Source organism: Narcine bancroftii, chromosome 5 (assembly GCF_036971445.1).
Source record: "Narcine bancroftii isolate sNarBan1 chromosome 5, sNarBan1.hap1, whole genome shotgun sequence".
NCBI classification, from domain to species: Eukaryota; Metazoa; Chordata; class Chondrichthyes; order Torpediniformes; family Narcinidae; genus Narcine; species Narcine bancroftii.
In genome coordinates this window covers 109,057,587-109,083,346 of record NC_091473.1, presented here as the reverse complement: position 1 = coordinate 109,083,346, position 25,760 = coordinate 109,057,587, and the positions used below count along the sequence as shown (strand labels likewise).

The window sequence follows — 25,760 nt, the reverse complement described above, 5'->3', positions numbered from 1 at the left end:
AAGGGAAATGTGTCTGATGGTGGGTCATGTTGAGGGAGTCACAGAGAGTGGAGAAGGGAAATGTGTCTGATGGTGGGTCATGTTCAGGGAGTCACAGAGAGAGGAGAAGGGAAATGTGTCTGATGGTGGGTCATGTTGAGGGAGTCACAGAGAGAGGAGAAGGGAAATGTGTCTGATGGTGGGTCATGTTGAGGGAGTCACAGAGAGAGCAGTCCCTACAGAAGGCAGAGAGTGGAGAAGGGAAATGTGTCTGATGGTTGGTCATGTTGAGGGAGTCACAGAGAGAGCAGTCCCTACAGAAGGCAGAGAGTGGAGAAGGGAAATGAGTCTGATAGTGGGTCATGTTGAGGGAGTCACAGAGAGTGCAGTCCCTACAGATGGCAGAGAGTGGTGAAGGGAAATATGTCTGATGGTGGGTCATGTTGAGAGAGTCACAGAGAGTGCAGTCCCTACAGATGGCAGAGAGAGGAGAAGGGAAATGTGTCTGATGGTTGGTCATGTTGAGGGAGTCACAGAGAGAGCAGTCCCTACAGAAGGCAGAGAGAGAAGGGAAATGTGTCTGATGGTGGGTCATGTTGAGGGAGTCACAGAGAGAGAGCAGTCCCTACAGAAGGCAGAGAGAGAAGGGAAATGTGTTTGATGGTGGGTCATGTTGAGGGAGTCACAGAGAGAGAAGGGAAATGTGTCTGATGGTGGGTCATGTTTTGGGTCACGGAAATTCCGGGATAATGTGGAAGCTGGTGGGGTGGTAGGTGAGGTCAAGGGGAATGTTGTTTTTATTACATGTATGAGGAGAGGGGGCCGGGGCTGAGGAGTGGGAAATGGTGGAGGTGTGGGTAAGTGCTGAGTTGATGCTGGTGGAGGGGAAACCACGTTTTTTGGAAGGAGGTCATCTCAGATTACCTGAACTGGAAGACCTCATCTTGGGAGCTGAAAGGGTTAAGTTGGAGCTGGAATGGCTATATGCAGGTCGGCACCACATTGTGGGCCGAATGGCCCGGACTGTTCTATATTCTCTCAGGACAATCCCCGTCAATTTGCCTCGCAATCTTCTTCGTTCGCCTCTCCCGACGCGAACGCGCCTGGTCTGCCAGCGACTGGAGACCGGATGTTCCCGTCTCCATGGCAACACCTGGGCTCTGTGCGCAACCAGAGAGCGTCCGGCCCGCGGCGAAACGAACCAGGCCAACGAAGAAAAAAAATCTGCCGTCGCCGGGATCGAGGGCAGTGCACAGAAGTGATGAGGAATCTCAGCAGGTCACGCACGAGTCCTGAAGGTGGGGCCCGGGCCCAGGCCCGTCGGCTGCCTTTAACTTTCCACCGTCCCCGGCGTGACCTGCGGAGGGTCACCAGTACTTCCGTGCACTCGGAAAGAACTCGCCTCTTTCTCCGTCCGAAACAAAGGCAGGATTTTAACGAGCATCGCCTACATTAATGAAGTGCGAATGGTGTCGCTGTTGGCCGGAACCACGGGGAGCAGCGGTGCGGGGCCCGCCGGGAAAGGGCTTCCGCTGTGACGAGGTTGGGAGCATGGCCCGCGGTGGCGTCTCGGACTCGGACTCGCTCTCGGACTCGGACTCGGATCTGTCCGACTCAGAGGTTAGAGGGGATTTGATGCTCGGTCATTTCGGGGGGAGAGAGTTGTGGGTGGATTTGTTTGGGTGGGAGCTGAGGGAACAGGCCCAGTTGAAGGTGGCCTGACTCGTGGTCTAAAATGGTGCCCAGCGTCTGGGCTGCAATGGCTTGTCGATCGAATGGGCCTAATTTCTCCTCAACAGCACTCATTAATAGATACCTTGATGAATCAATCAGGTTGATGAAGGGTTCAGGCCTTCTTTGCGATTAAAAGCAAAAGGAACGTGGTTTGACCTGTTGAGTTTCTCCAGCGTTGTGTTTTTAATAATTACCAGTGGCTGGGGTGACAAGATCTCCCATTTCTAGATGATTACCGAAGAAGCAAAGGAACTAGTGTCTGTGGACTGTATGGAATATGGAATTAAAACCGTCGTGTGATCATTGGCCAATCGGATTGGTTACATCCACCGATTTGTTGGCAACTGCGTTTTCAGCACATTTCCCTTCTCCACTCTCTGCCTTCTGTAGGGACTGCTCTCTCTGTGACTCCCTCAACATGACCCACCATCAGACACATTTCCCTTCTCTCTCTGTGACTCCCTCAACATGACCCACCATCAGACACATTTCCTTTCTCCACTCTCTGCCTTCTGTAGGGATTGCTCTCTCTGTGACTCCCTCAACATGACCCACCATCAGACACATTTCCCTTCTCCTCTCTCTGTGACTCCCTCAACATGACCCACCATCAGACACATTTCCCTTCTCCTCTCTCTGTGACTCCCTCAACATGACCCACCATCAGACACATTTCCCTTCTCCACTCTCTGCCTTCTGTAGGGACTGCTCTCTCTGTGACTCCCTCAACATGACCAACCATCAGACACATTTCCCTTCTCCACTCTCTGCCATCTGTGTGGATGCTTTCTCTGTGACTCCCTCAACATGACCCACCATCAGACATATTTCCCTTCTCCACTCTCTGCCTTCTGTAGGGACTGCTCTCTCTGTGACTCCCTCAACATGACCCACCATCAGACACATTTCCCTTCTCTTTCTGTGACTCCCTCAACATGACCCACCATCAGACACATTTCCTTTCTCCACTCTCTGCCTTCTGTAGGGATTGCTCTCTCTGTGACTCCCTCAACATGACCCACCATCAGACACATTTCCCTTCTCCTCTCTCTGTGACTCCCTCAACATGACCCACCATCAGACACATTTCCCTTCTCCACTCTCTGCCTTCTGTAGGGACTGCTCTCTCTGTGACTCCCTCAACATGACCCACCATCAGACACATTTCCCTTCTCCTCTCTCTGTGACTCCCTCAACATGACCCACCATCAGACACATTTTCCTTCTCCACTCTATGCCTTCTGTAGGGGCTGCTCTCTCTGTGACTCCCTCATCTGTGGAGAAGAAACTGCAAATTGTCTTCGAGCATCAAGGTTTGAGTTGTGTCAAACACCAGGTCACTTTCACCTGACGCATCCTCTGCCTGCCAGTCAACTGTATACTCAAATTTGACCCACTTTCCTTCCAGACATGCTGTAATAAAATAATGGAATGGCACAATACAAATCCAGATCATTGCCTGGCCCAAAGTACATCAAACTTCTGGGTGTACTTTCTGCTTCTTAACACTTTCCTCTGTTACTTATTTTGCACAGGAAAATGTGGCAATGAGTATTCAGTGATTGAGATTGTATGAAGCTGTATTTCTGTGTTCTGATGTTCAATTCCAGCTGTGTTCCCCTAGAGAAAATTACCTATAATATGAGAAAAAAATATATAGTATGTTCTTTAAAATTTGGTGACCATATTTCAATTACATTGGAGTGCAGATATAGTGTGGGCCTATGTGCCTCCACCCCTTACTCTACCTATCTACCCTTCCATTGCGGGGGCGGGGAGGACTAGGGAGATTGTTCCATCATACCACAATCGAGAACAGCCAAGGAAAAGTGACAGCCCTGGCACTGGCTGCTGGGATGTGGCGAATCATTTAACCTTATTTATTGGTTAATTTTTTTCCATTCTCTTTGTTCCCATTAGTCTAGGTGTCGTGTGTGACTGTGAATGTCCAATAGTGTTTTGATGTATATCTACCCCTAAACAGATTAGTATGTATAGAAAGAGCCCCAGAGATAAGAAGCTACTTGAAAGGAATAAAGACCAGGAATGATTCCAATGCTGATTCCCTTACCTATGTTGTAGATGTTCTGTATGCGAAATGTGAGGTTTGGAGGGTGGGGGGGGGGGGGGAATTATTTGAACTTGGCAGTTGATTTTGTACATGGCTATAATTTGTAAATATATCAATGTGGAAACTATCTGAGTTTAAAAAAATTATAAATAAAATATTCCAAAATAGTTTGAAGCCAAAATGAGGTGATTTGTTGTCTTCTCTCCATTTTTGTACTGTTATATTTCCATAAATCAGCATTTGAGATCTGCTAAAACAGACCTGAATACTACACTTGTGAAACACAAAAGTCTTCAGACGCTGTGACTGTAGTAAAAATAAAAATACTGAAGGAACTCGGTAAGTTCTTGCAGCGTCCATAGGAGGTAGAGGTATATAAACCAATGTCTCCGGCCAGAACCCTTCTTTAAGATATGAGCTAAAAAAACAGGCAGGTGCCAGAATAAAAATGCTCAGGGAGAAGGGAAGAAAGGGGAGGAGAAGGAGCATACGCTAACAGATAAAATACCATAAGATACAGGAGTAGAAGTAGGCCATTCAGCCCATTGAGTCTGCTATTATGAGTTGATTCATTCTACTACTCAGCCCCACTCTCCTGCCTTCTCCCCATGACCTTTGATACTCTGACTATTCAGATACCTATCAATCTTTTGTCTTAAATATGCCCAACAACCTGGCCTCCATGGCTTCCCATGGCAGAAAATTCCAGATGTTCACTGCTCTTGGGCTAAAGAAGGTGATCATTGGATATGGGTGGGTAGACAGTAGAGGAATGGTTAGACTTGGTCAGGGGAGGTGGGCTCTGTGAATGCAGAGATGGTGGAAAGGAAAAAGAGAGAAAGGGAGGGGAGAGACCAGGGTTGGGAGGAGAGTGCTAACAGAAACTGGAGGTCAATGTTAATGCCATCTGATTGGTGAGGTGTTGCTTCTCCAATTTGTGAATGGTCTCAGTTTGACAGTGGATGAAACCATGAACAAACATGTTGGTATGGAAATGGGACAGGGAATTGAAATGGATTGCCACTGGAAATACCTGCTATTGTGGTCTGTGTCCAGTGTCCAGGAACACCAGATGCAGTAGATGACCCCTGCAGATTCACAAGTGAAGTGTTGCTTCACTTGGAAGGACTGTTTGGGATACAATGTTTGCACATTGTAATGTAAATTTGGAGTTTTCATTTGGTGGTATTCTGGTAAACCACTTTCTTGTAATAAGTTAACAATTTTACAATTATAATGTTAAGTAAAAGTGCTGTATATCAAACCAATAAGGGAAGAGAACGAAGTTGAAGTATTCTGGTGAAATTGCAAACTGTCTGCATTGGTAATCATTGTAAATAATTCAAATTAAATCTAGGAATAAAACCTCAGATTTATGTTTTTTTGTTCCTTTTATTGTTGCACAATGGTACATTAAAAATGTAATATACATGATATACTTCAGCTTTTGTCTGCTGTAAGGCAGTAATGAGTCACCATGAGCGTGAGATCCTCTTCAGTCACTGATTGCTTCAAGCGCTCCTGCAGCCTTTGCAGCCACACAGACACCAGTTCAAACCATTGGCAACCCTAACTCCAGATCCAAACCTCCGATATGATAGGAAGTCTTCAGTGCCCGAGGCCTTTCAGGAGCCCTTCTTTTTTACTTGTACACCTTTTACTTTCTTTATTTTTAAAGGAAATACATTTGAGCACAGTATAACAGCAATTGTAAACCTCTCAGCAGTTTAATCTGGTTCGACAAAATTGTATATCATTATCTCAAACAGCGCAATGATATATAACATGGCTTCGCTGGAAAACCATAATCCTGAAGAAGTCTCACAATCTACCCTGCGGGATTTTTTATGGAAGTTATTTAGTTCATTTTGGTTGGTTTGGGGGATAAATGCTTTCAATTTGTGATCTATCATGTGTAGCATGGCAGAAACTGCCTGTCTAAAATTTGATTAATTTTTTTGACATTGACGACGAAAGCAACAGGTCATACAGCAGATGTGGAATGAGCAACAGTTAACCTTAAGATCAGAGACCTTTTCTCAGAGCTGATTTCTACAGTGGATTAAAAATGTATTGCAAAACATGGGGATTAAGTTAGAGGGACTTACATACCTCATTGATAAAATTTGGAATTAATTATTTTCTGCTTTTCATTAAAAGTCATTAAGACTCTGAAATGAGATGAATATGTAGAGTTAATGCCCTAACATTAAAACAATGAGACAAATTTTCTAACCCTGGGAAAACAATTTTTTTTAGACATAATTCAGAACAACGGCTCTGTATACGCTTATCTTTGTGAGGTTTTTCAGTTGGTTGTTTTTCCAGACTCTTTTGTGTAGTCTTCCAAAGGCGCTATTTGCCTTGGCGAGTCTGTTGTCTATCTCATTGTCGATCCTTGCATCTGATGATATGGTGCAGCCGAGATAGGTAAACTGGTTGACCGTTTTGAGTTTTGTGTGCCCGATGGAGATGTGGGGGGGCTGGTAGTCATGGTGGGGAGCTGGCTGATGGAGGACCTCAGTTTTCTTCAGGCTGACTTCCAGGCCAAACACTTTGGCAGTTTCCGCAAAGCATACCCACACTCCTGTTTGGCTCCGAATCATGGGTCCTCTACCGGCATCACCTACGGCTCCTAGAACGCTTCCACCAGCGTTGTCTCCGCTCCATCCTCAACATCCATTGGAGCGCTTTCATCCCTAACGTCGAAGTACTCGAGATGGCAGAGGTCGACAGCATCGAGTCCACGCTGCTGAAGATCCAGCTGCGCTGGGTGGGTCACGTCTCCAGAATGGAGGACCATCGCCTTCCCATGATCGTGTTATATGGCGAGCTCTCCACTGGCCACCGTGACAGAGGTGCACCAAAGAAAAGGTACAAGGACTGCCTAAAGAAATCTCTTGGTGCCTGCCACATTGACCACCGCCAGTGGGCTGATATCGCCTCAAACCGTGCATCTTGGCGCCTCACAGTTGGGCGGGCAGCAACCTCCTTTGAAGAAGACCGCAGAGCCCACCTCACTGACAAAAGGCAAAGGAGGAAAAACCCAACACCCAACCCCAACCAACCAATTTTCCCCTGCAGCCGCTGCAACCGTGTCTGCCTGTCCCGCATCGGACTGGTCAGCCACAAACGAGCCTGCAGCTGACGTGGACTTTTACCCCCTCCATAAATCTTCGTCCGCGAAGCCAAGCCAAAGAAGAAAAATTCAGAACAACCAAATATTACATTTTTCTTTGCTTGGCTTCGCGGACGAAGATTTATGGAGGGGGTAAAAAGTCCACGTCAGCTGCAGGCTCGTTTGTGGCTGACCAGTCCGATGCGGGACAGGCAGACACGGTTGCAGCGGTTGCAGGGGAAAATTGGTTGGTTGGGGTTGGGTGTTGGGTTTTTCCTCCTTTGCCTTTTGTCAGTGAGGTGGGCTCTGCGGTCTTCTTCAAAGGAGGCTGCTGCCCGCCAAACTGTGAGGCGCCAAGATGCACGGTTTGAGGCGTTATCAGCCCACTGGCGGTGGTCAATGTGGCAGGCACCAAGAGATTTCTTTAGGCAGTCCTTGTACCTTTTCTTTGGTGCACCTCTGTCACGGTGGCCAGTGGAGAGCTCGCCATATAATACGATCTTGGGAAGGCGATGGTCCTCCATTCTGGAGACGTGACCCATCCAGCGCAGCTGGATCTTCAGCAGCGTGGACTCGATGCTGTCGACCTCTGCCATCTCGAGTACCTCGACGTTAGGGGAGTGAGCGCTCCAATGGATGTTGAGGATGGAGCGGAGACAACGCTGGTGGAAGCGTTCTAGGAGCCGTAGGTGGTGCCGGTAGAGGACCCATGATTCGGAGCCGAACAGGAGTGTGGGTATGACAACGGCTCTGTATACGCTTATCTTTGTGAGGTTTTTCAGTTGGTTGTTTTTCCAGACTCTTTTGTGTAGTCTTCCAAAGGCGCTATTTGCCTTGGCGAGTCTGTTGTCTATCTCATTGTTGATCCTTGCATCTGATGAAATGGTGCAGCCGAGATAGGTAAACTGGTTGACCGTTTTGAGTTTTGTGTGCCCGATGGAGATGTGGGGGGGCTGGTAGTCATGGTGGGGAGCTGGCTGATGGAGGACCTCAGTTTTCTTCAGGCTGACTTCCAGGCCAAACATTTTGGCAGTTTCCGCAAAGCAAATTTAATATTACCCTACTTTCAAACAATTAAAATGTTTCTTCCAAACATTTTGAATTTGTTCACTGAAGTAAATAAAATGTTTAATAATGGACATCACTAATTTTAAAAAAAAACAAATTAAAATTGTTTCCTGCACTTCATTGGGAAGGTTCGGTATGTGGAGGAAAAGACTTGGGTTTCACAAGCAATTATAATTATGTTAATGTTCTTCTACAGCTTCAAGAAGCTTATTCCAAAGGTTTACTCAAACCTGGTTTGAATGTAATAGAGGAGGCAGAGAAACATTATATCAACAATGTGGTGAGTTTTTGACTTTTTCTTTTGCATTAGACTGATTTTCTTATTGTGCAATTGTCAACCATTCCTTTTCCTTCACAGATGTTATCTGACTAGTGGAGTTCCTTCATTTTTTTAATTCCAGATTTCTGCATCTGCAGTCTTTTATGTCTTCATCTTATTTTTTTAAATTTCACAGGGCTAGCAGAAAGTGCTATGTTCTGCTATAGGTAAAATTCTGGGACAGTGATGTCACTGATATCGAGATAAATCTACATACAGAAGTCATTGGCTAAGTATCCAGCAGTTGGTCTGTTTGGAGTTAAACATTGCCACAGTACATTTTATAATAAGATAGAATGAACTGGAAAGCACAGCAGCTTCGACTGGTGCAGCAAAGCTATTGGCAGAATGTTTTATGTTTGTGTACTGTAAATGCTTTGTATTCCCATTTACACACTTGCATATTTGTGAATCTTCAGATGGGCTTGAAACAATGCTTTGAAGACTTCAAGAAAAACTTGAACTGGGTGGAGAGGCTGGATGTGACAAATGGCCCAGCTGATGATATTATAGCAAAGGCTGAAGGCAGATGTTTAGGACAGGAAACTTCAGATATTGACCCAGGAGATGATTTTCAACGTGAGATGTGCTTGTAGGTATAATGTTTAGCATTTGCGTTCAATCATGTGTGATCACTTTTAACAGATGCTACAGTTGCCAAAAAGAAGTTTAAAATATTCCCCTCATTGAAATTAATATTATTTAGAATGTTTGCACACTTTGCTTTTCTTATTGGTCTCATTCTTCCAAAATATCTCTTCAAAAGTGGATTTGCAGCATGCTATTTTGTTGCGTTGTTCACAAAATATTTCTTGGATGTATTGAGTTGGGTTGAATTTTTAGAGTGTTGGTGCATTGCTCTTGATGAAGCCTGGAGCATTGTCAAGGAAGCCATTGCATTAGGTTATCATTCCCAAAGGAATGTACATTTGGGAATGATAATCTAATGCAATTTTGAATTTTTTAGACGTGTTTGGACATGGACCCTGTTAGATGCACAGAAAGGAGAATTCTGTTTGGATAAAGGATCTTTCTGCTGGGATAGAATCCTCCACTCCAGGGCATCTGCAATATCCTCTTTTGTCAAAAAACATTGCTTTCTCCCTGCTGTCATTGATAAAGCTCTTACCCACACCTCTATTTCTCGCACTTCTGTTCTCCCCTCAGCTACCCCCACACAGAACAAGAATACCCTTGGTCAAACGATGATTGCTGGAGGAACTGAGCAGGTCAGGCAGCATCCATGAATAAAAAATGTCAGGGCCCTTTGTAGAGATTAAATTCGGAAGGAAAGGTTTCAACTATATCAAGGGGTGGAAGAATCTGGGGAAGGGCTAAGAGACCATAATACAGGAGCAGAATTAGGTCATTCATTCCCATCGACTGTTCCACCATTCAAATCAAAGCTGATACTTTTCCTTTCAACCCCATTCACCTGCCTTCTGCCCATAACTTTTGACACCCTTACTAATCAAGGACCTATCAATCTCTGCTTTAAATATTCCCAGCGACTTGGCATCTACAGTTGGCTGTGAAAATGAATTCCCCAGATTCACAATTCTCTGGCTGAAGAAACTTTTTATTCTGTTCTAAAGGGGTGTCCTTTTATCCTGAGGCTGGTCTCAGTCTCTCCCACCACTGGAAAAATGTCCACATCCACTCTGTGTAGCCCTTTCAATATTCATTATGTTTCAATGAGATTTCCCTCATCCTTCCAAACTCCAATGAGTAGAGGCTACGAGCCATTTAACATTCCCCAGATGTTAATCCTCTCATCACTGGAAGCAATCCTTTCCAAGGCCCACGCAACCTTCCTTGGATAATGTCCCCAATATTTTGGTTGTGCTCTGCTAAGATAGGGTATTAGTCAGAAGGTGGAAGTGGAGGAGGGGAGACAGGTAGAGGAAGGGACGACTGTAGGGAGGAAGGTTAGAGAAAAAACAGTAGTAGTTACAGAAACACTGAAAACAGTGAAACCAGATATGGGTGGTGAGTTTCCTAAAATTAGAAAAACCAATGATCATGCCATTGGAAATAGTGAAACCAGATAACCAAAGAGATCCCACCACCAGCACGCCTTGCCCTCGTCATTCCTTTCTGCAGGGATCATTCTTTCCATGACTCCCTGGTCTTTCCCTACTCCACCCCCTCCCCATCCTTCCAACCTATTAGGCCCTTCCTGCTGTAACAGTAGAAAATGGAAAATTTACCCCAAGGACTAAATAAGGCAGAATTTCGCATGCATCTTTCCAGCTCTGGTGAATGGTTCTTGATCCAAAAAATTAACACTGTTTCTCTCTCCACAGTTGCTGTTTGACTTCCTGAGTGTATATACATTTTCAGTTTTCATTTGGATATCTAGCATATAGTTTTCTGCTTTGCCAAATAAATATTTACATCTTTTTGATGCAGCTACCCCATCTTAAAGTTGCAAAGTCCATGACATTTTTATATATAATTTCTATTTTTGTTTAGTTATCAACAGGCACAAGCGACTGCATTGGAAGCTTTACCTCGGCTACACCAACAGAAAATTGCCACAAAAAGACCAAGTGACTACTTTGCCGAGATGGCCAAGTCAGACCAGCAAATGCAGAAGGCAAGGAACTTCAAATAAGTCTTTGCATATTGGAGGGGTTTTGTTTTAATGGAACATTTGAGGATTTAAAGGGTTGATGATTTTTTCAAATTTGTAATAAGCATTTGATGTAAATAATAGATCAGTGGTTCTCAAATTTTTTCTTTCCTCTCACATACTACTTTAAGTATTCCCTATGCCCTAGGTGCTCTGTGATTAGTAAGGGATTGCTTAAGGTGGTATGTAGGTGGAAAGAAAAAGTTTGAAAACCACTGTTTTAATCGTACCTAATTAACTTGATATGTGCACGGTTTCATGATGCCAAAGGAAATGGGCCAATGACCGTTTTTCTCAAGCAAAATATTTCAGTAATAATTAGGTCTAGAGCAACCTTCCCACCCACATACCACCTTAAGCAATCCCTTACTAATCACAAAGCACCGTGGCATAGGGAATACTTAAAGTGGTATGTGGGTGGAAAGAAAAAGGTAGAGAACCACTGGAATAGATCATCTATGCAATATTTTCTCACAAATTTATTTCTTAGCCTATGATTCCAGGTTTTTCTGGGGGGGGGGGGTAGGGAGTGTAGACCCAGTGGCTGGGCTGGGCTTGGGATGGTATATTTTGTATTTCTTGAGCAGTTGAAGCTTGCATAGACCATGATTGGTTGTGATAATGACATAAAAAAACTTCAACATAAAATTAAAGGACGAATTGAATGAGTGAACATATGCCTGATGAATATAGGGTGTAAGTAAAATTGTACACTCTGGTAGTGAAAACAGAAAGACCGGTGATAAATGAGGAAATGTTAATACATAAATGGATCTGTAAGTCAGTCACGCAAATCAAGCAAGCATGTAAAAAGGTGAGTGGTATGTTGGCCTTCATTGCAAGAGTACAGGAATGAGGACATGTATGCTCTAATGACAAAGTTATTTAGTGAGACCATATTTAAGAGTATTCTGCATAGGTTTACTATCCTTAGAAAGGATTTTCCAAAATGCTATAAAGCTGCTGTTACAGCAGTGGTGCGGACCAGCAGACAGCGGAGCCTCAGCGCTCCCGCAGGGTCCGACAACCCAGTCCAACAGATGACAGCTTTGTACAGGCTTAAAATTGCCTGTTAATAAAGCTGATGGTTGATCTATAAAAATTCTGCAGCTGCAGGGTCTGTGATAGTGGCGTTTATGATCAGCAGCTGCCACAAGGGGTTGCAGATTCCAGGGAAAGCAGAGGTCTGGCGCAGTGCACCAGAAAAACAGGGAGAACAACTCCCATTTGAAGAAAGACAGGGAACGACTCACAGGACAATGACCATGGCGGCAGACCAGTGAGGGGTCCTGCAGCTGAAAAACCCGGGACTCAAGGCGATGAACCCACGTAGATTGTGGTGTGCTGGTGACTGAGGTTGAGGGATTCACACCAGGAAGTGGACTGCTGGAGACTGGCTGACGGGGTACCAGGTATTGGACTCGGAATGTGAGAGGGTGTCGAGGACACTGAATGGTTCCAGATCACGTCGGAGGTTTGGATCTGGAGCTCGGGCTGCTAGTGATTTGGACCAGACTCTGGTTGTGGAGGCAAATCCGTGGACACTCGGGACTCTGAAGGGGACTCTCTTTTGCTTCTCTTTCTCTGACTGGAAGGGGCGCTTCAGGCCATTTCTGCTGATGGCAAATCTATCTGCCTCATGGCAGACGAAAGCAAATTCTGTGTAATATTGCATTGTTTTTAATGCATGACAATAAAGCAAAAGAATCTGGGGGGGAGTGGAGATTGGATCATCTTTTACTGGGATTACCAGTAAACAACTAAATGCATCCATTTTGTGTCCTTGCTCAATTGTATACATCAGAAAAACATTATTAAGGCATCTTCCAGTTCCTTTGAACATATTACCAGATGTTCTATTCTCCTGGACTGAAGTTCGGCAGCAATCATTGCCAACTGTTCAGTGGTCCAGATTTTTTTAAAAATTTAGAGTTACTGCACGGTAACATGCCATTCCAGCCCATGAGCCTGGGCTGCCCAAATACACCAATTAATCTACAAACCCTGTACATTTTTGAAGAGTGGGCACAAACTGGAGCACCCATGCAGTTTACGAGGAGCACATACAAACTGATTGGAGACAGGGCCAGACTCCAACCCAGTTCACTGACACTGTAATAGCTTTGCACTAATCAATATGCTAACTGTGCCGCCTGGAATGTTAATGGTTTCTTATAATTCTTTAAAGGGTAAAGAGTTCTCCCATTGTCATTGTTTTCCATATTCTTCCATGAAACAATACCAGAAATGTTACATCTGCTTATTTAGATGGATGCTTGGTGGACTTTTGTCTGAAAAAATTTCAATTGCAAAGATCTTGGTCTAATGTTTTTTCCACTTTTTTTTAGGTTCGAGAAAAAATGATATCAAAGCAGACATCACTGGAAAAGTCTGAAAAGGCTAAGCAGCTAAGAGCATTAAGAAAATATGGAAAGAAGGTATTTTTCTTGGGATATTGAAGATTAAACTTTTGGTTGCTTATTTTCCATTAAGAGAAGTACAAATATTAGTTTTTTTTTTTAATTTTTTATTTTTCACACCATAAACCACATTAACCATGATGCATACTTTTTCCTTTTCAAATATATACAGTGCCATTTTCTCCCCCCCCCCCCCATACCACCCTCCCTACCTCCCCCCTCCCGTCCATTTAAATATTAGTTTTGTTTATGTAAAAGTAGGGAGGTTCTATCCGTGGACAAAATTCAGCTATCTTCACAAGATATTTTCAGATGGTACTTAATTTTTAATTAGTTCTTAGGCTAATGTTTATTCTTACTCTATCATTCTCAAAGTCAATTTATTTTAGCTTAATCATAATGGCACCACATTTTATAGTGTTTTATTTATAAATTTTGAAATATATTATTTGTGTAGAAGGCAAATGCCCTTAATTGGCAACTTGGTAGGTATGGATGAGTTAGGCAGAAAAGCCTAACTCTTTGTTTCTTGTGATTGTGGTATTTAAGAATGATGTTATTTTATGAATGTTTTAATAGAATATTTAGTTTGGGTTGTATGTTTGCAGAAAAAATATAAAGTCAAAAAAATGACAGATAGTCACATCCACCAACTGTCCCCTAGGAATCTACAATTACATTTTAAAGAGCTGAATCAATTTAATTTAGTTATCAATTTATTAAATTGGAGACATTTTGTCAGATTTTACACAGCTGTATCAACAGAGTAGCGTTGGATAGTAAAAGAATAGGCAAAACGGCTGTTGTCGGCTTGCAAAAATTATGAATGTGACACTTTCCAAAATAAAAATAGCTATCATAATTTGTTAAACCTGAGCATTTACTGCAGCAGATCTCAACATGAAGGTTGCTCTTTGTTTCTCCATTGTTCTCAAATCCATCAGGGGATTCCATAATGGAAATATTTGTAATTGCAAAAAAATAAGCAATAGTAGGACCCAGAGGGGATCTTTTTGCCTTTGACTTTAATTAATCTTTTCATGATTGTTTCATGGAATGGTACAAAAACACATCAAGGAATTCCTTTTGGCAAGAAAAAAGAATCTGGTTCTCTCTTGATAAAGCCCCCCCCCCCCCCCCAACAAATGATAACTAAATAGGCCCTTTAAATGTTTTTTTGTGTTTTTTGTCTTGGCATGTGTATTGCTCTTTCAAAACCATGAATGGCAGCAGCCATTGAATACTTTGTACATGGCAGTTCTTAATAAATGACCTGAAATGATGAGTGTAACCTTAGCATGAACTTCCCAATATTTATTCAAATATATTTCATAGATGCAGGCAAGGAACAGAAAGGATTTTTTGCAGTTTGTTCATGAATTCTATTCTTTTATTAATAGGTTCAAGTAGAAGTTATACAGAAGCGCCAAAAAGAAAAGAAAGCCATGATGACCGCAGTGAAAAAGTACCAGAAAGGTTTGGGGTTTTTTTTGTACTACATGATAGAAGATCTATTTTTTTTTCCAGTGTAATGTTAAGTCTTTTCAATTTCTTTAGTTTTGGTAAAAACAAACCAGATACACATAGTAGTGTTTTTGTTTTCCTATTATTTACAAATGCAAAAATGCCAATGAATTGATTTTTTTTTCCCCCTAATTTCCTTTGATCTTCAGGACTTTCTGATAAACTAGATTTCCTTGATGGTGATAAGACTTTTTTGAAAGCAAATAAAGAAAGTGGAGGATCTGTACAGCAGAAAAAAAGGTAAGATTATATTAATGAGAAAAGTACATTTTTGATTCTTATTGTGTTTCTTTGTAACCAATGATACAACTAGAAATGCTAGCAGGTCATAATTTATTGTTCATTTAATGTTGTTAAACAGCTTTTTTTAAATTATTTCCAAACTGATGGTTGGAAATCAAAGTTGGTGATGGAAGAAATAATTTTTTTTAAATTTAGACATACATCATGGTAACAGGCCATTTTGGCCCTTGAGCCTGTGCCACCCAATGAACCTACACCCCTTGTACGTTTCGAGCAGTGGGAGAAAACCCACGCAGACATGGGGAGATTGTACAAACTCACTCCTGATCGCTGACACTGTAAAGGCTTTGTGCTAACCACTACACCAACCGCATTGCCCCCAATGGGGGGGAGCTAAGGAACAGGAAAGATATGACCACATTAATGGATGTGTATGTTCGCAGGGGGAAAAAAAATCTAAGTCAAAAAAGTGAGAGATCACCCAATAATCAGCAGGAATTGGGGATGCAAATCTGTAAAGAGAAGCAGACATCAGCAGGAAACAAAGTCGTGATATGAGATTTTAACTTTCCACATATTGACCAGGACTCCCATACTGTAAAAGTGCTGGATGACTTGGAGTTTGTCAAATGTGTCCAAGAAAGTTTTCTAAATCAATATATAGAGGAACCAACAAGAGAGACTGCAATATTGGTACTGGATCTCCTATTAGGGAATGAGGCAGGGCAGGCAACAGAAGTATGTGTAGGGGAACATTTTGGGTCCATTAATCATAATGCCATTAATTTCAAGTTAATTATGGATAAGGATTTGTTGAGATTCTAAATTAGAGAAAGGCCAATTTTGAGCAAATGAGAAAGAATCTAGAAAGTGTGAATTGGGATAAATTGTTTTCTGGCCAGTATGTGTTCAGTCAGTAGAAGGCTGTCAAAGGCAAAATTTTGAGAGTAGTGTTGGTATGTTCCTGTCAGGATTAAAAGCAAAGTTGACAGGCAAAGGGATCCATGGATTTTGATGGATATTGTGGATCTAGTTAAGAAGAGAGGTGTATACCTGGTATAGGGAGCAAATGAGGTACTTGTGGAGTATTTTTTTTAAATACCAGAAGAGACTAGGAATTCAGGAAGGCTAAAAGGAAATCCTAAGGGTTTCTACAGGTATATTAAGATCAAAAGGATAGTAAGGGACAAAATTGGACCCCTTGAAGATCAGAGTGGTTGAATATGTTTGGAGCCAAAAGGGGTGGGGGAGTTGTTAAATGTTTTTTTTTCCCATCAGTATTTCCTCAGAAAACTGGCACGGAGTCATGGGAAGTAAGGAAAATGAGCACTGAGGTCATGGAATCTATAGAGATTAAAAGGGGGATGAATCCCCAGGGCCTGACAAGATATTCCCTCATGATTTGATGGAGACTAGTGTAGAAATTGCAGGGACTCTAGCAGAAATATTAAAAATGTCGTTATTCACATATGAGGTGCCAGATGATTAGCGGGTAGCTCATGTATTTCCATTGTTTAAAAAGGGCTCCAAAAGTAATTCAGGAAATTATAGACCAGTAAGCCTGATATCAGTAGAAGGTAAATTATTGGAAGTTGTTCTGAGATTGGATGTACAAGTATTTGGATAGCCAGGGACTGATTACTGATAGTCAAAATGGCTTTGTCCATGGTGGGTTGTGTTTAACTAATTGGATTTAAAAAATTTCAAGGAGATGACAGGAAAGATGATGAAGGAAAGGCTGTGGATGTCGTCTGTATAGACTTTAGTAAGGCATTTGAAAAGGTCCCACATGGGAGGTTAGTCAGGAAGGCATGGTGAGGCAGTAAACTGGATTTGACATTGGCTATATGGGGGAACCCAGAGATTGGGAGCAGATGATTGCTTCTCAGACAGGAGACCTGGTACTAGTGATGTGCCTGAGGGATCAGTGCTGGGAACATTGTGTTTGTCATCTTCATCAATGATCTGGATAATAGGCTAGTAAATTGGATCAGCAAGTTTGGAGGCATTGTGGACGGCAAGGAAGGTTTGCAGAGGGATCTGGACCAGCTGAAAAATGGCAGATGGAATTTAATACAGACAAGTATAAGGTATTACATTTTAAAAGGACAACCAAAGTAGGTTATACATGGTAAATGGTAGGGCACTGAGTAGTGCGGTAGAACAGAGGGATTTGGGAATACAGGTCATAATTCCCTGAAAGTGGTATTACAGGTAGGTAGGCTTGTAAAGAGAACTTTTGGCATATTAGCCTTCATAAATCAAAGTATTGAGTATAGGAGCTGGGAAATTATGGTAAAATTATGTAAGACCTTGGTGGGGCCAAATTTGGAGTATTGGGTACAGTTTTAATCACCTTGCTACAGGAAAGATATCAGTAAGAATTGAAAGAGTGCAGAAGATTTATTAGGATGTTGCTGGGACTTCATGAACTGAGTTACAGGGAAAGGTTAAACAGGTTAGGACTTCATTCCCTGGAGTGTAGAAGAATGGGGAGAGATTTGATAGAGGTATACAAAATTATGAAGGGTATAGACAGAGTAAATGCAAGTAGGCTTTTTCCACTGACAGTAGGTGAGATACAAACCAGAGGAAATGGGTTAAGGTGAAAGGGGAAATGCTTAGGGAGAGAAGCACTCCCACCACTCTGTTCACAAAGAGTGGTGGGAGTGCGAAATGAGGTGCCAGCTGGGGTGGTGAATGTAAGCTCATTTTTTACATTTAATAAAATTTGGTCAGGTACTTGGTTGAGGGATATGGAGGGCTATGGACTGGGTGCAGGTCAGTGGGACTTGACAGATTAATAGTTTTGCACAGACTAGAAGAGCTGAAGGACCTATTTACTGTGTTATGTTCTATGCTTCAAGCGCAAAACTGGAAGAATATAATGAGACCATTTCTTGAACTTCCATTGGTCTTTATTGGGACATCATCAGAGGTCAACTGTTCAGGGTTTAGATGTTGGACAACTTGTAGCACAGATTCATTCTACTGGACTGTACAGGGTTTAGATGTTGGACAACTTGTAGCACAGATTCATTCAGGGTTTAGATGTTGGATAACTTGTAGCACAGATTCATTCTACTGGACTGTTCAGGGTTTAGATGTTGGACAACTTGTAGCACAGATTCGTTCAGGGTTTAGATGTTGGACAACTTGTAGCACAGATTCATTCTACTGGACTGTTCAGGGTTTAGATGTTGGACAACTTGTAGCACAGATTCATTCTACTGGACTGTACAGAGTTGCTTGTGAACTAATTGGTTGTCGTAGACAAAACTGAAAGTATTAGTAAACAATTGTTTCCCTGCTAGGTTGGAGAAACGTGTTACTGTTAAGGACATCATGACTGTCTATGTGATTTGAGTTTTTTTTCTTTGTGTACAGTGCTTGACATGATGTATTATATGCAAAGTGTTATGCCTTGATTAATAGCCAGTTCAAAATTGTTTAATTTCATGGGGGAGGATGTAGCATAATGATTGTCTGCTTATCCTGTTGTATTTCAGCATTAGAAAATTATCTAGGGATTGAACCTTACCAGAGCAAAACTTTCTCCAGTGACCTGATTGTACTCACCTGAACATCAGGATATACTTGTATACATATTTGTAAATTTGTAATGGTTTAAGTAAAATGTAAATGATCGTTATCAGTGTAAGATTTACACAATTGAATTTTGAGAATAATTGTTTTCTTTTCATCCAGAATAAATGCCAAAAGAAAATATAAAAATGAAAAGTTTGGTTTTGGAGGAAGGAAGAAGAGCTCAAAGTGGAACACCAGAGAGAGTCATGATGATGTCTCCAGCTTCAAAGCAAAAATTGCGCACTCGAAAAGCAACCATTTTGGTAAAGGGGGAAAGAAAAATGCAAACGTGAGTTTATTTATTCATGAAATTCTTGAAGGATCCGTGATTATTAATGAAATTGTTCTATTTTATACCCAGAAACCTGAATATTCTGCTTGAATGTCTATCTGCCTCTGCCAATTATCTTAAATTAATTTTGTCTTCAGCAAATCGTAAGGATATGGAAGTACAAAAGTACTGGGTAATTGCAGATGTGGATAAGCCAGAGTAGGGACAGTGGTAGCCTTAATCAATTGTAACATTATTAAGGATAATGTAAGGGATAAAGAGGGGAAAATTTGCAAGAACTTGCCTGGTTCATTGAGAAATGAGACAGGTCAAATTAAACAAACCTTAAGTTTAAAAAAAAAAGAATTTGAGGAAGTGATGATTAAAATTTAAAATATCTATGGAAAAGGATAAGGACCACTGTAAGTTTTAGAAAAAAAAGTTAATCCAAGAATACACAAAAGTGCTGGAGAAACTCAACAGGTCATGCAGGATCCATAGGAATTAAAAGGCGATCAACGTTTTGGGCCTGACCACTTCGTTGCAGGAAGAGGAGGAGAGGAAGGAAAGGAGCACAGGCTCATGGGTAATAAGTGAATACAGGTGGGAGGGTAGAAGAGAATAGCTGAGAGGTAGAGGGGGAGAGGGCAAAGAAGGGGAGGACTCTAATAAGAGAAGGAAGGGAAGGGGTTGGGGATCTGGAAGAAAGAAGGCAGATGGGATGTAAAAGAGTGAGACTGGGTTAGAGGGTTAACGAAAATAGAAGTTGATATTGATGCCGTCTTGTCAGAGACTACTACTGATCTGGAATACAAGGGTTTGTTCCTCCAATTTTGGGGAGGCTTCAATTTGGAAGTACAAGGTCATTGGAAGTACAAGGTCATAGACAGACATGCTAGTGTAGCAGTGGTGTGTAGAATTGAAATGGTTGGTCACTGGGAAGTCCTTGCCATTACAGCAGACCAAGCAATGATGTGTAACGAAGCAATCTGCCAAGTCTCTCCAACATAGAAGAGACTACGTCGAGAGCACCAGATGCAGTAGATGACCCTTGCAAATTTAGAAATTGTGTTGCTTCACTTGGAAGGACTCTTTGGACCCCAAATGGTTGTGAGGGAGGAGGTATAAGTGCAAGTATAGCATTTTTTGCAATCACAGGGTTGGGTACCAAGGGGGCAATTGAGAGGGGTTGAATAGGCAAATGAATCGTGGAGGGAGCGATCCCTACGGAAAACAGGGGAAAGGAGAGGAAAATGTGTCTAGTGGTGGAATCTCATTGTAGGTGGCAGAAATTGCAGAGAATAATATGTTGGATGTGGAGGGTAATAGACAAGGACAAGGGAAAACCTGTCTTTGTTATGTATGGGGGAGGGGGGGAAGAGGGGCAGATGTGCAAGAAATAGAGGAGATGCAGGTGAGGGTTGTTAAAAGGAGGATATCGCCAGTGTCCTGGAATAAAAGACCTCATCCTGGGAGCAGATGTGGAGGAGACGGAGAGAAAGGAATAAAATCCCCACAGGAGACAGGATGGGAAGAGGTGTAGTTGAGGTGACTGGGATTTTATGGGTTTACAGAGGATGTCTGCAGATGGTTTGTCTCCCAAAATAGAGACAGATATTGAAAAAAGGGAGAGAGTTGTCAGAGATGGACCAAGTGAATTTGAGGAAAGTTGGCAGCTGTTACAGAATAGGTTAATAAAATTATGATAAAATATATCTTTAAAAGGTTGTAGATTATGGAGGTTTAGTTTAGGTCGCACTTTGCAAACAGACATCTCCATTAACTTTCACAAACATCTCGTATGAATGCAAAGACCTGTGCAGGTAGAGCCTTCATTACTGCCATTGACTCGACAGAAACCATGAAGAGTGCCTGTGAAGACTTCACAAGTAGGTGTTAATTGGATTGATGTTGTAGAATTGAAATGGACTATTGTCTTTAAAGGAACAGCATGTTTGAACAGATGTCCAGGCTCAGAAGCTGATTAATCTTCTATTGCTAAATTGGTGCCAGCGATCCAAATTTCTTGTTGAAGTCTGCTGCTCTAAGAGGGGTCATGTGGTTCTGCAAACAGAAAGGAAAAAAAAAGCCATTCTTTGGAGAGAGAGAGAGAGACACATACGCACACACTACTGCAGCAGTTGGTGTTGAAGACTACAAGATTTGCAGACCTGCAAGACCCCATTTGAAGACTGGCTTTAAGTTCCAAGTTCAGCCTTTTCTAAACCCTTGTACTCAGTTACAGGAGGCTTAGGCTGGTAATTGTGTTTCTCTTGAAATAGGGGAAAAAGATGAACTCTCTGTGATAACCTGGAAGAGGTTATCTTTTGGGGGAAAAAAAGCACAAGGGGACAAGTTTCTTCATCAAGACAATGAAGTGGCTGATTGAAGGAGATCAGTTTGTATGTGTCCTCTGACAATAAATATCTCTCTGAAACCAACAAAAACCTTCCTGAGCGGTAACAATTTGAAAGTTAGAGCACCAGAGCCTGGTGCAGATCATGAATGTTAAATTCTGTGCATGGTATGGAAAATTGCCCGATACCAGTGAACGACTGAACAAAGAACTTTCCTGAACACATATATTACATACACATGCGCTTAGAAGGGGGTTAAGTTAATAGTAATAAGTTAAATAGTGATATTTTTTATGTATGAAGAAAATTAAAACCATTTTTGTTTAAGTAACCATTGTCTTGGGGAATTTTTGTTGCTGCTGGTGTTTGGGGTTGTGGGGGCTCATAACACAGCAAAGTGGATTAAGTTGACCATCATGGATGCAGGAGACAGCTCTATTTTAGTCGTCAATTTAACAGAGGAAGAGTTGAGGAGCCTTGCAGCATGGAAGGCTGCATATAGCCAACAAAAAGACAGGCATAGCTGGGACCCATGCGGGTACCCATGGCTACACCTTGCACTTGGAGAAAGTGGGGTGTGCCAAAGTTCTGGCAGACAGAGGAAGGTGATGATGGAGGGGGACTGTTAAGTCTGTTATGAAGGAAGAAGTGGAGAGCCTTGATATCCCCCTTAAGGAAGATTTCGAGGCTCCATACTTCTTCCATAAAGGAAGAAGTTTTAAATGATGATTAAAAATTTTAATGCAGCAGTTGGTTGGAAAAGCTATTCAACAACTGGGCTGTTTGGTTGCAATACTGCAGTGATGCTTTCAAAATATTAAGATTTTTACAGTTCAATTTTTAAAAAATCTAGGGTCACATGAAGTTTGGGAATGGAGAAAAAGAGTGCTCTTCATGTTTGACTTTTGGCAATGTAGAAGCAAACTGAAGCCCAAGTTGTTAATTTTTAAATGGAGGAACGGTGAGGAATTTTTTTTTAAAAATCCATGAAGATGTGTTTGTTGGATCCATATTGTCTTCATTCCAACACTTTTGTTTTATTTTGGGTGCCTTGCATTGTATCTCTTGGAGAAGAATGTTCAAAATTTAATTAAAATGCACATTTCTGCTATTTTTACTTTGCAGAAGCGGCCAGGCAAAAGGAATCGTCAGAAGATGAAAAACCGGTCAAGAAAATAAACCGAAAATGGATTTATTTTCATGTCTAGTTTTCCTGCAGTGTGGGATTTAATTACCTTTTGGACTTTTGTATATGTATTTTGATGTTTACCTGAGGTTGCACATATCAACAATTCTGCTTTTGAATAATAAGGATTTGGAACTGATTATTACCGGTAGTCAAAAATGATTTTATAATAAAAAGAAATTGATGAGCTAACTTATGGCTATGGATAGATTGCACGTTTAGTCATTTACCACAAGATGTTTGGTGTTGAGTAAATCCCACAATTCAATTATTGGGAAAAGTAATTTTGTAGCTAGATGCTACGTTATGCCTCTGCGGGGCCTATAGCACAGGAGAGATTATAGCTGTATGCGGGTTAGCTGGGAAAGAACACGCTGTTCCTAGAAAGAATGACACAAACCCCAGATGAGTGTAGTTAACTGAGCTTATTGGACTTACGGTCCTGCTTTTATTCTCAAGATGAGGGGTGTGGTCAAAGTCCCCTTAGTGCTGATTGGTGCATTTGTGATCTGCTTTCCTTGATAGGTCAGTTAGGCTCTTTTAGATGTGGCCAATTGGAGGACAGCACTCCGGACCTTGTGCAGCCTGCTGGATCATTGCGTTTGTCCTTCATTTTGTGAGGCAACCTGAGGGGGCTGCCACACGACCCTCCCCACCCACCCCAGAACTGGCGATTGGAATGCTGTTACTCTTGGGAGGCCAGCCTCTTTTGTGGGCGGGGAGAAGATGGTCATTTAGCTGTGTAATGTCCAAATAGGCTGGTTTCAATATTTCCCAGGAATGTGCAGGGAGAGACTTCAACGGACCTCTGCACCCCACCGCTGATGATAATGACAGTATCGCTCACCAGGGGTGTCCATTGTCCTCATGGCTCGTCATTCAGTTGGTCGGCGGTTGGGTCTTTGCTGCCATTGCCTGCCCACATGCTGTAATGCTGGGGCAGTGTTGTGCCTGATGGGGATGAACATCTCACGGAGTGTGAAGGCTGTTTCCCTCTCATCCCACAGGGACTCCACTTTCTCCATTACCTTTTGTGGCTTGGCAGGTTCAATGACAGCATGTTGATTAAAGAGTCTCCCTCCATCGCTGAGTCCAAAGTGCCATCTGGACTGTCAGGGTCACCACTGAGACTAGCTGCTACAAGCTGTGTCTCTGCAGAGGGGTTATAGCTGTATGCAGGTTAGCTCAGAAAGAACACGCTGTTCCCAGAAAGAATGACACAAACCCCAGTTGAGTGTAGTTAATACTAAGCTTTATTGGGCTCACAGCCCTGCTTTTATTCTCAAGATGAGGGGTGTAGTCAAAGCCCCCTCAGCGTTGATTGGTGCATTTGTGATCCGCTCTCCTTGATAGACCAGTTAGGCTCCCTTAGTTGTGGCCTTGTGCAGCCTGCTGGATCATCACGTTCATCCTTCATTTTGTGAGGCACCCAGAGGGGGCTGCAAGGGGCTGCCACAATTCGTTATTATTTGATCCTGAAGCTCTGATCTCTTTCACAGTAGCGTGCTCTTCTCTGCTGTTCTTTTTTCTTCTTGAATTCTTGGCTGGGCTGCACATTGGTTTGAGAAGGTTTTGTTGAGGTGATTCGCATCCTCACAAGTTACAGCATTTGGCATCTTCGTAGTTGATGATCTGGTTGCACTCCTCTTAAAATTACAGCCTGACTGACATTTGCTTCATGCCTGGATTTTCACAGGTTCAACACGTTCTGCATTGTCCCTGTTTACCATGACTCCTGTCAATCTGGAAGTATGATGGCAGGTGGATGATCTTCCTTTGTGTGTCCTCCGTTTCACTTTGATAATTTTGCTGGTCCAGATATGCATATCTTTAATATTGGTGTTCTTCTCTGCTCTATGTATCTTCTCAGGAACTGGAGAATAACAACAATTGGGTTACAGTATATTCATTTTAATATATTAAATTACCTGAATTTTTTTCCTTTTCCCATGGGAATGGGAAGATGCTAGTGTTAAAAGCATCATAGGTATTCTTTTTTTCTCTCGCCTTGAATGCCTTTTTCAGATTCAGACATTGTTCATCTCCCTTAAAATAATGTCAAAGTATCCACTTTGAGAAGAGGCTGATGTGGAGGCAACATCTTCAAATCTAAAATGCTTCACTCAACACCACTCTTACAAAAAATTCTTCGGTCCCACACTATATTCTCTTCTGAGGGCTTTACAAACAGTCACTCAGTGTTCCTTAAGACAAAGATCTCTGTATCTTAGCTAAAGGTGTGGTGGTGTGGCGCTATTCTTTCTTTGGCTTGGCTTCGCGGACGAAGATTTATGGAGGGGGTAAATGTCCACGTCAGCTGCAGGCTCGTTTGTGGCTGACAAGTCCGATGCGGGACAGGCAGACACGGTTGCAGCGGTTGCAGGGGAAAATTGGTGGGTTGGGGTTGGGTGTTGGGTTTTTCCTCCTTTGCCTTTTGTCAGTGAGGTGGGCTCTGCGGTCTTCTTCAAAGGAGGTTGCTGCCCGCCGAACTGTGAGGCGCTAAGATGCACGGTTTGAGGCGATATCAGCCCACTGGCGGTGGTCAATGTGGCAGGCACCAAGAGATTTCTTTAGGCAGTCCTTGTACCTTTGGTGCACCTCTGTCACGGTGGCCAGTGGAGAGCTCGCCATATAACACGATCGTGTGGCACTATAGATAGACTACAACTCACAGAATTCTAGCGAACCAGCACAGGACGTCATGACTTAACGCGCGTGGAATCAGTGTTTAAAAGAATACGCGCTTGACTCAAGTAAACGAGTTTCAATTTACCTGTGACTGTGTGTCATTATTTTGCGTTCATCAGCTACTACTGCATTTTCAGTGGCTACAATTGGTGACCCTGACTGGTCCAAAACAAGCTTTTGGACCATATGGGTACTGCACATGTTGCTGTTATGCTACCCTTCTGGATGGTGGAACCAGTGCTGTGGTTTCAACAGGCTGAGGCACAATTTCACCTCAGGAAAATTGAGGTGGACGCGACTCACTATTATCACCTCATCAGTGCCTTGGACCAAGCCACTGCCAAACGAGTCTGTGATGTCCTGCGTGATCCACCAGAGCCTGGAGAGTGCAAGTATGACACTCTAAAAGCACTCCTGCTGCAAATTTATGGCATGTCCCATGGAGAGGACTGCTAGACTGTTACACATGGAGGAGTTGGGTGACCATGCCCCGACACAGCTGTCCACATTCAGCACTTCTGTAGTTGACACTACTTCCCAAGCCAACACACTCAACACA

At 42.6% G+C, this 25,760-nt stretch overlaps 1 protein-coding gene across 1 annotated transcript; it reads left to right on the top strand.

Annotated features, from left to right (window-relative positions):
- The first annotated feature begins 1,175 nt into the window (after nt 1-1,175).
- Nucleotides 1,176-22,705, top strand: ebna1bp2 (EBNA1 binding protein 2). The gene is made up of 9 exons (XM_069938727.1): nt 1,176-1,599; nt 8,167-8,250; nt 8,709-8,881; nt 10,765-10,888; nt 13,273-13,362; nt 14,745-14,820; nt 15,018-15,108; nt 18,820-18,988; nt 22,453-22,705. Exons 1-9 carry the CDS (start codon nt 1,435-1,437, stop codon nt 22,504-22,506), a joined length of 1,026 nt encoding a protein of 341 aa, XP_069794828.1. The 5' UTR covers nt 1,176-1,434; the 3' UTR covers nt 22,507-22,705.
- Nucleotides 22,706-25,760: the final 3,055 nt, after the last annotated feature.

What these genes read in the sequence shown, in the direction of transcription:
- ebna1bp2 (XM_069938727.1), top strand. Translation starts at nt 1,435, where the DNA reads ATGAAGTGCGAATGGTGTCGCTGTTGGCCGGAACCACGGGGAGCAGCG. An exon ending in AACATTATATCAACAATGTG is followed by an intron (nt 8,251 to 8,708) that starts GTGAGTTTTTGA and finishes GTGAATCTTCAG; the next exon opens with ATGGGCTTGAAACAATGCTT. An exon ending in GGGGAAAGAAAAATGCAAAC is followed by an intron (nt 18,989 to 22,452) that starts GTGAGTTTATTT and finishes TTTACTTTGCAG; the next exon opens with AAGCGGCCAGGCAAAAGGAA.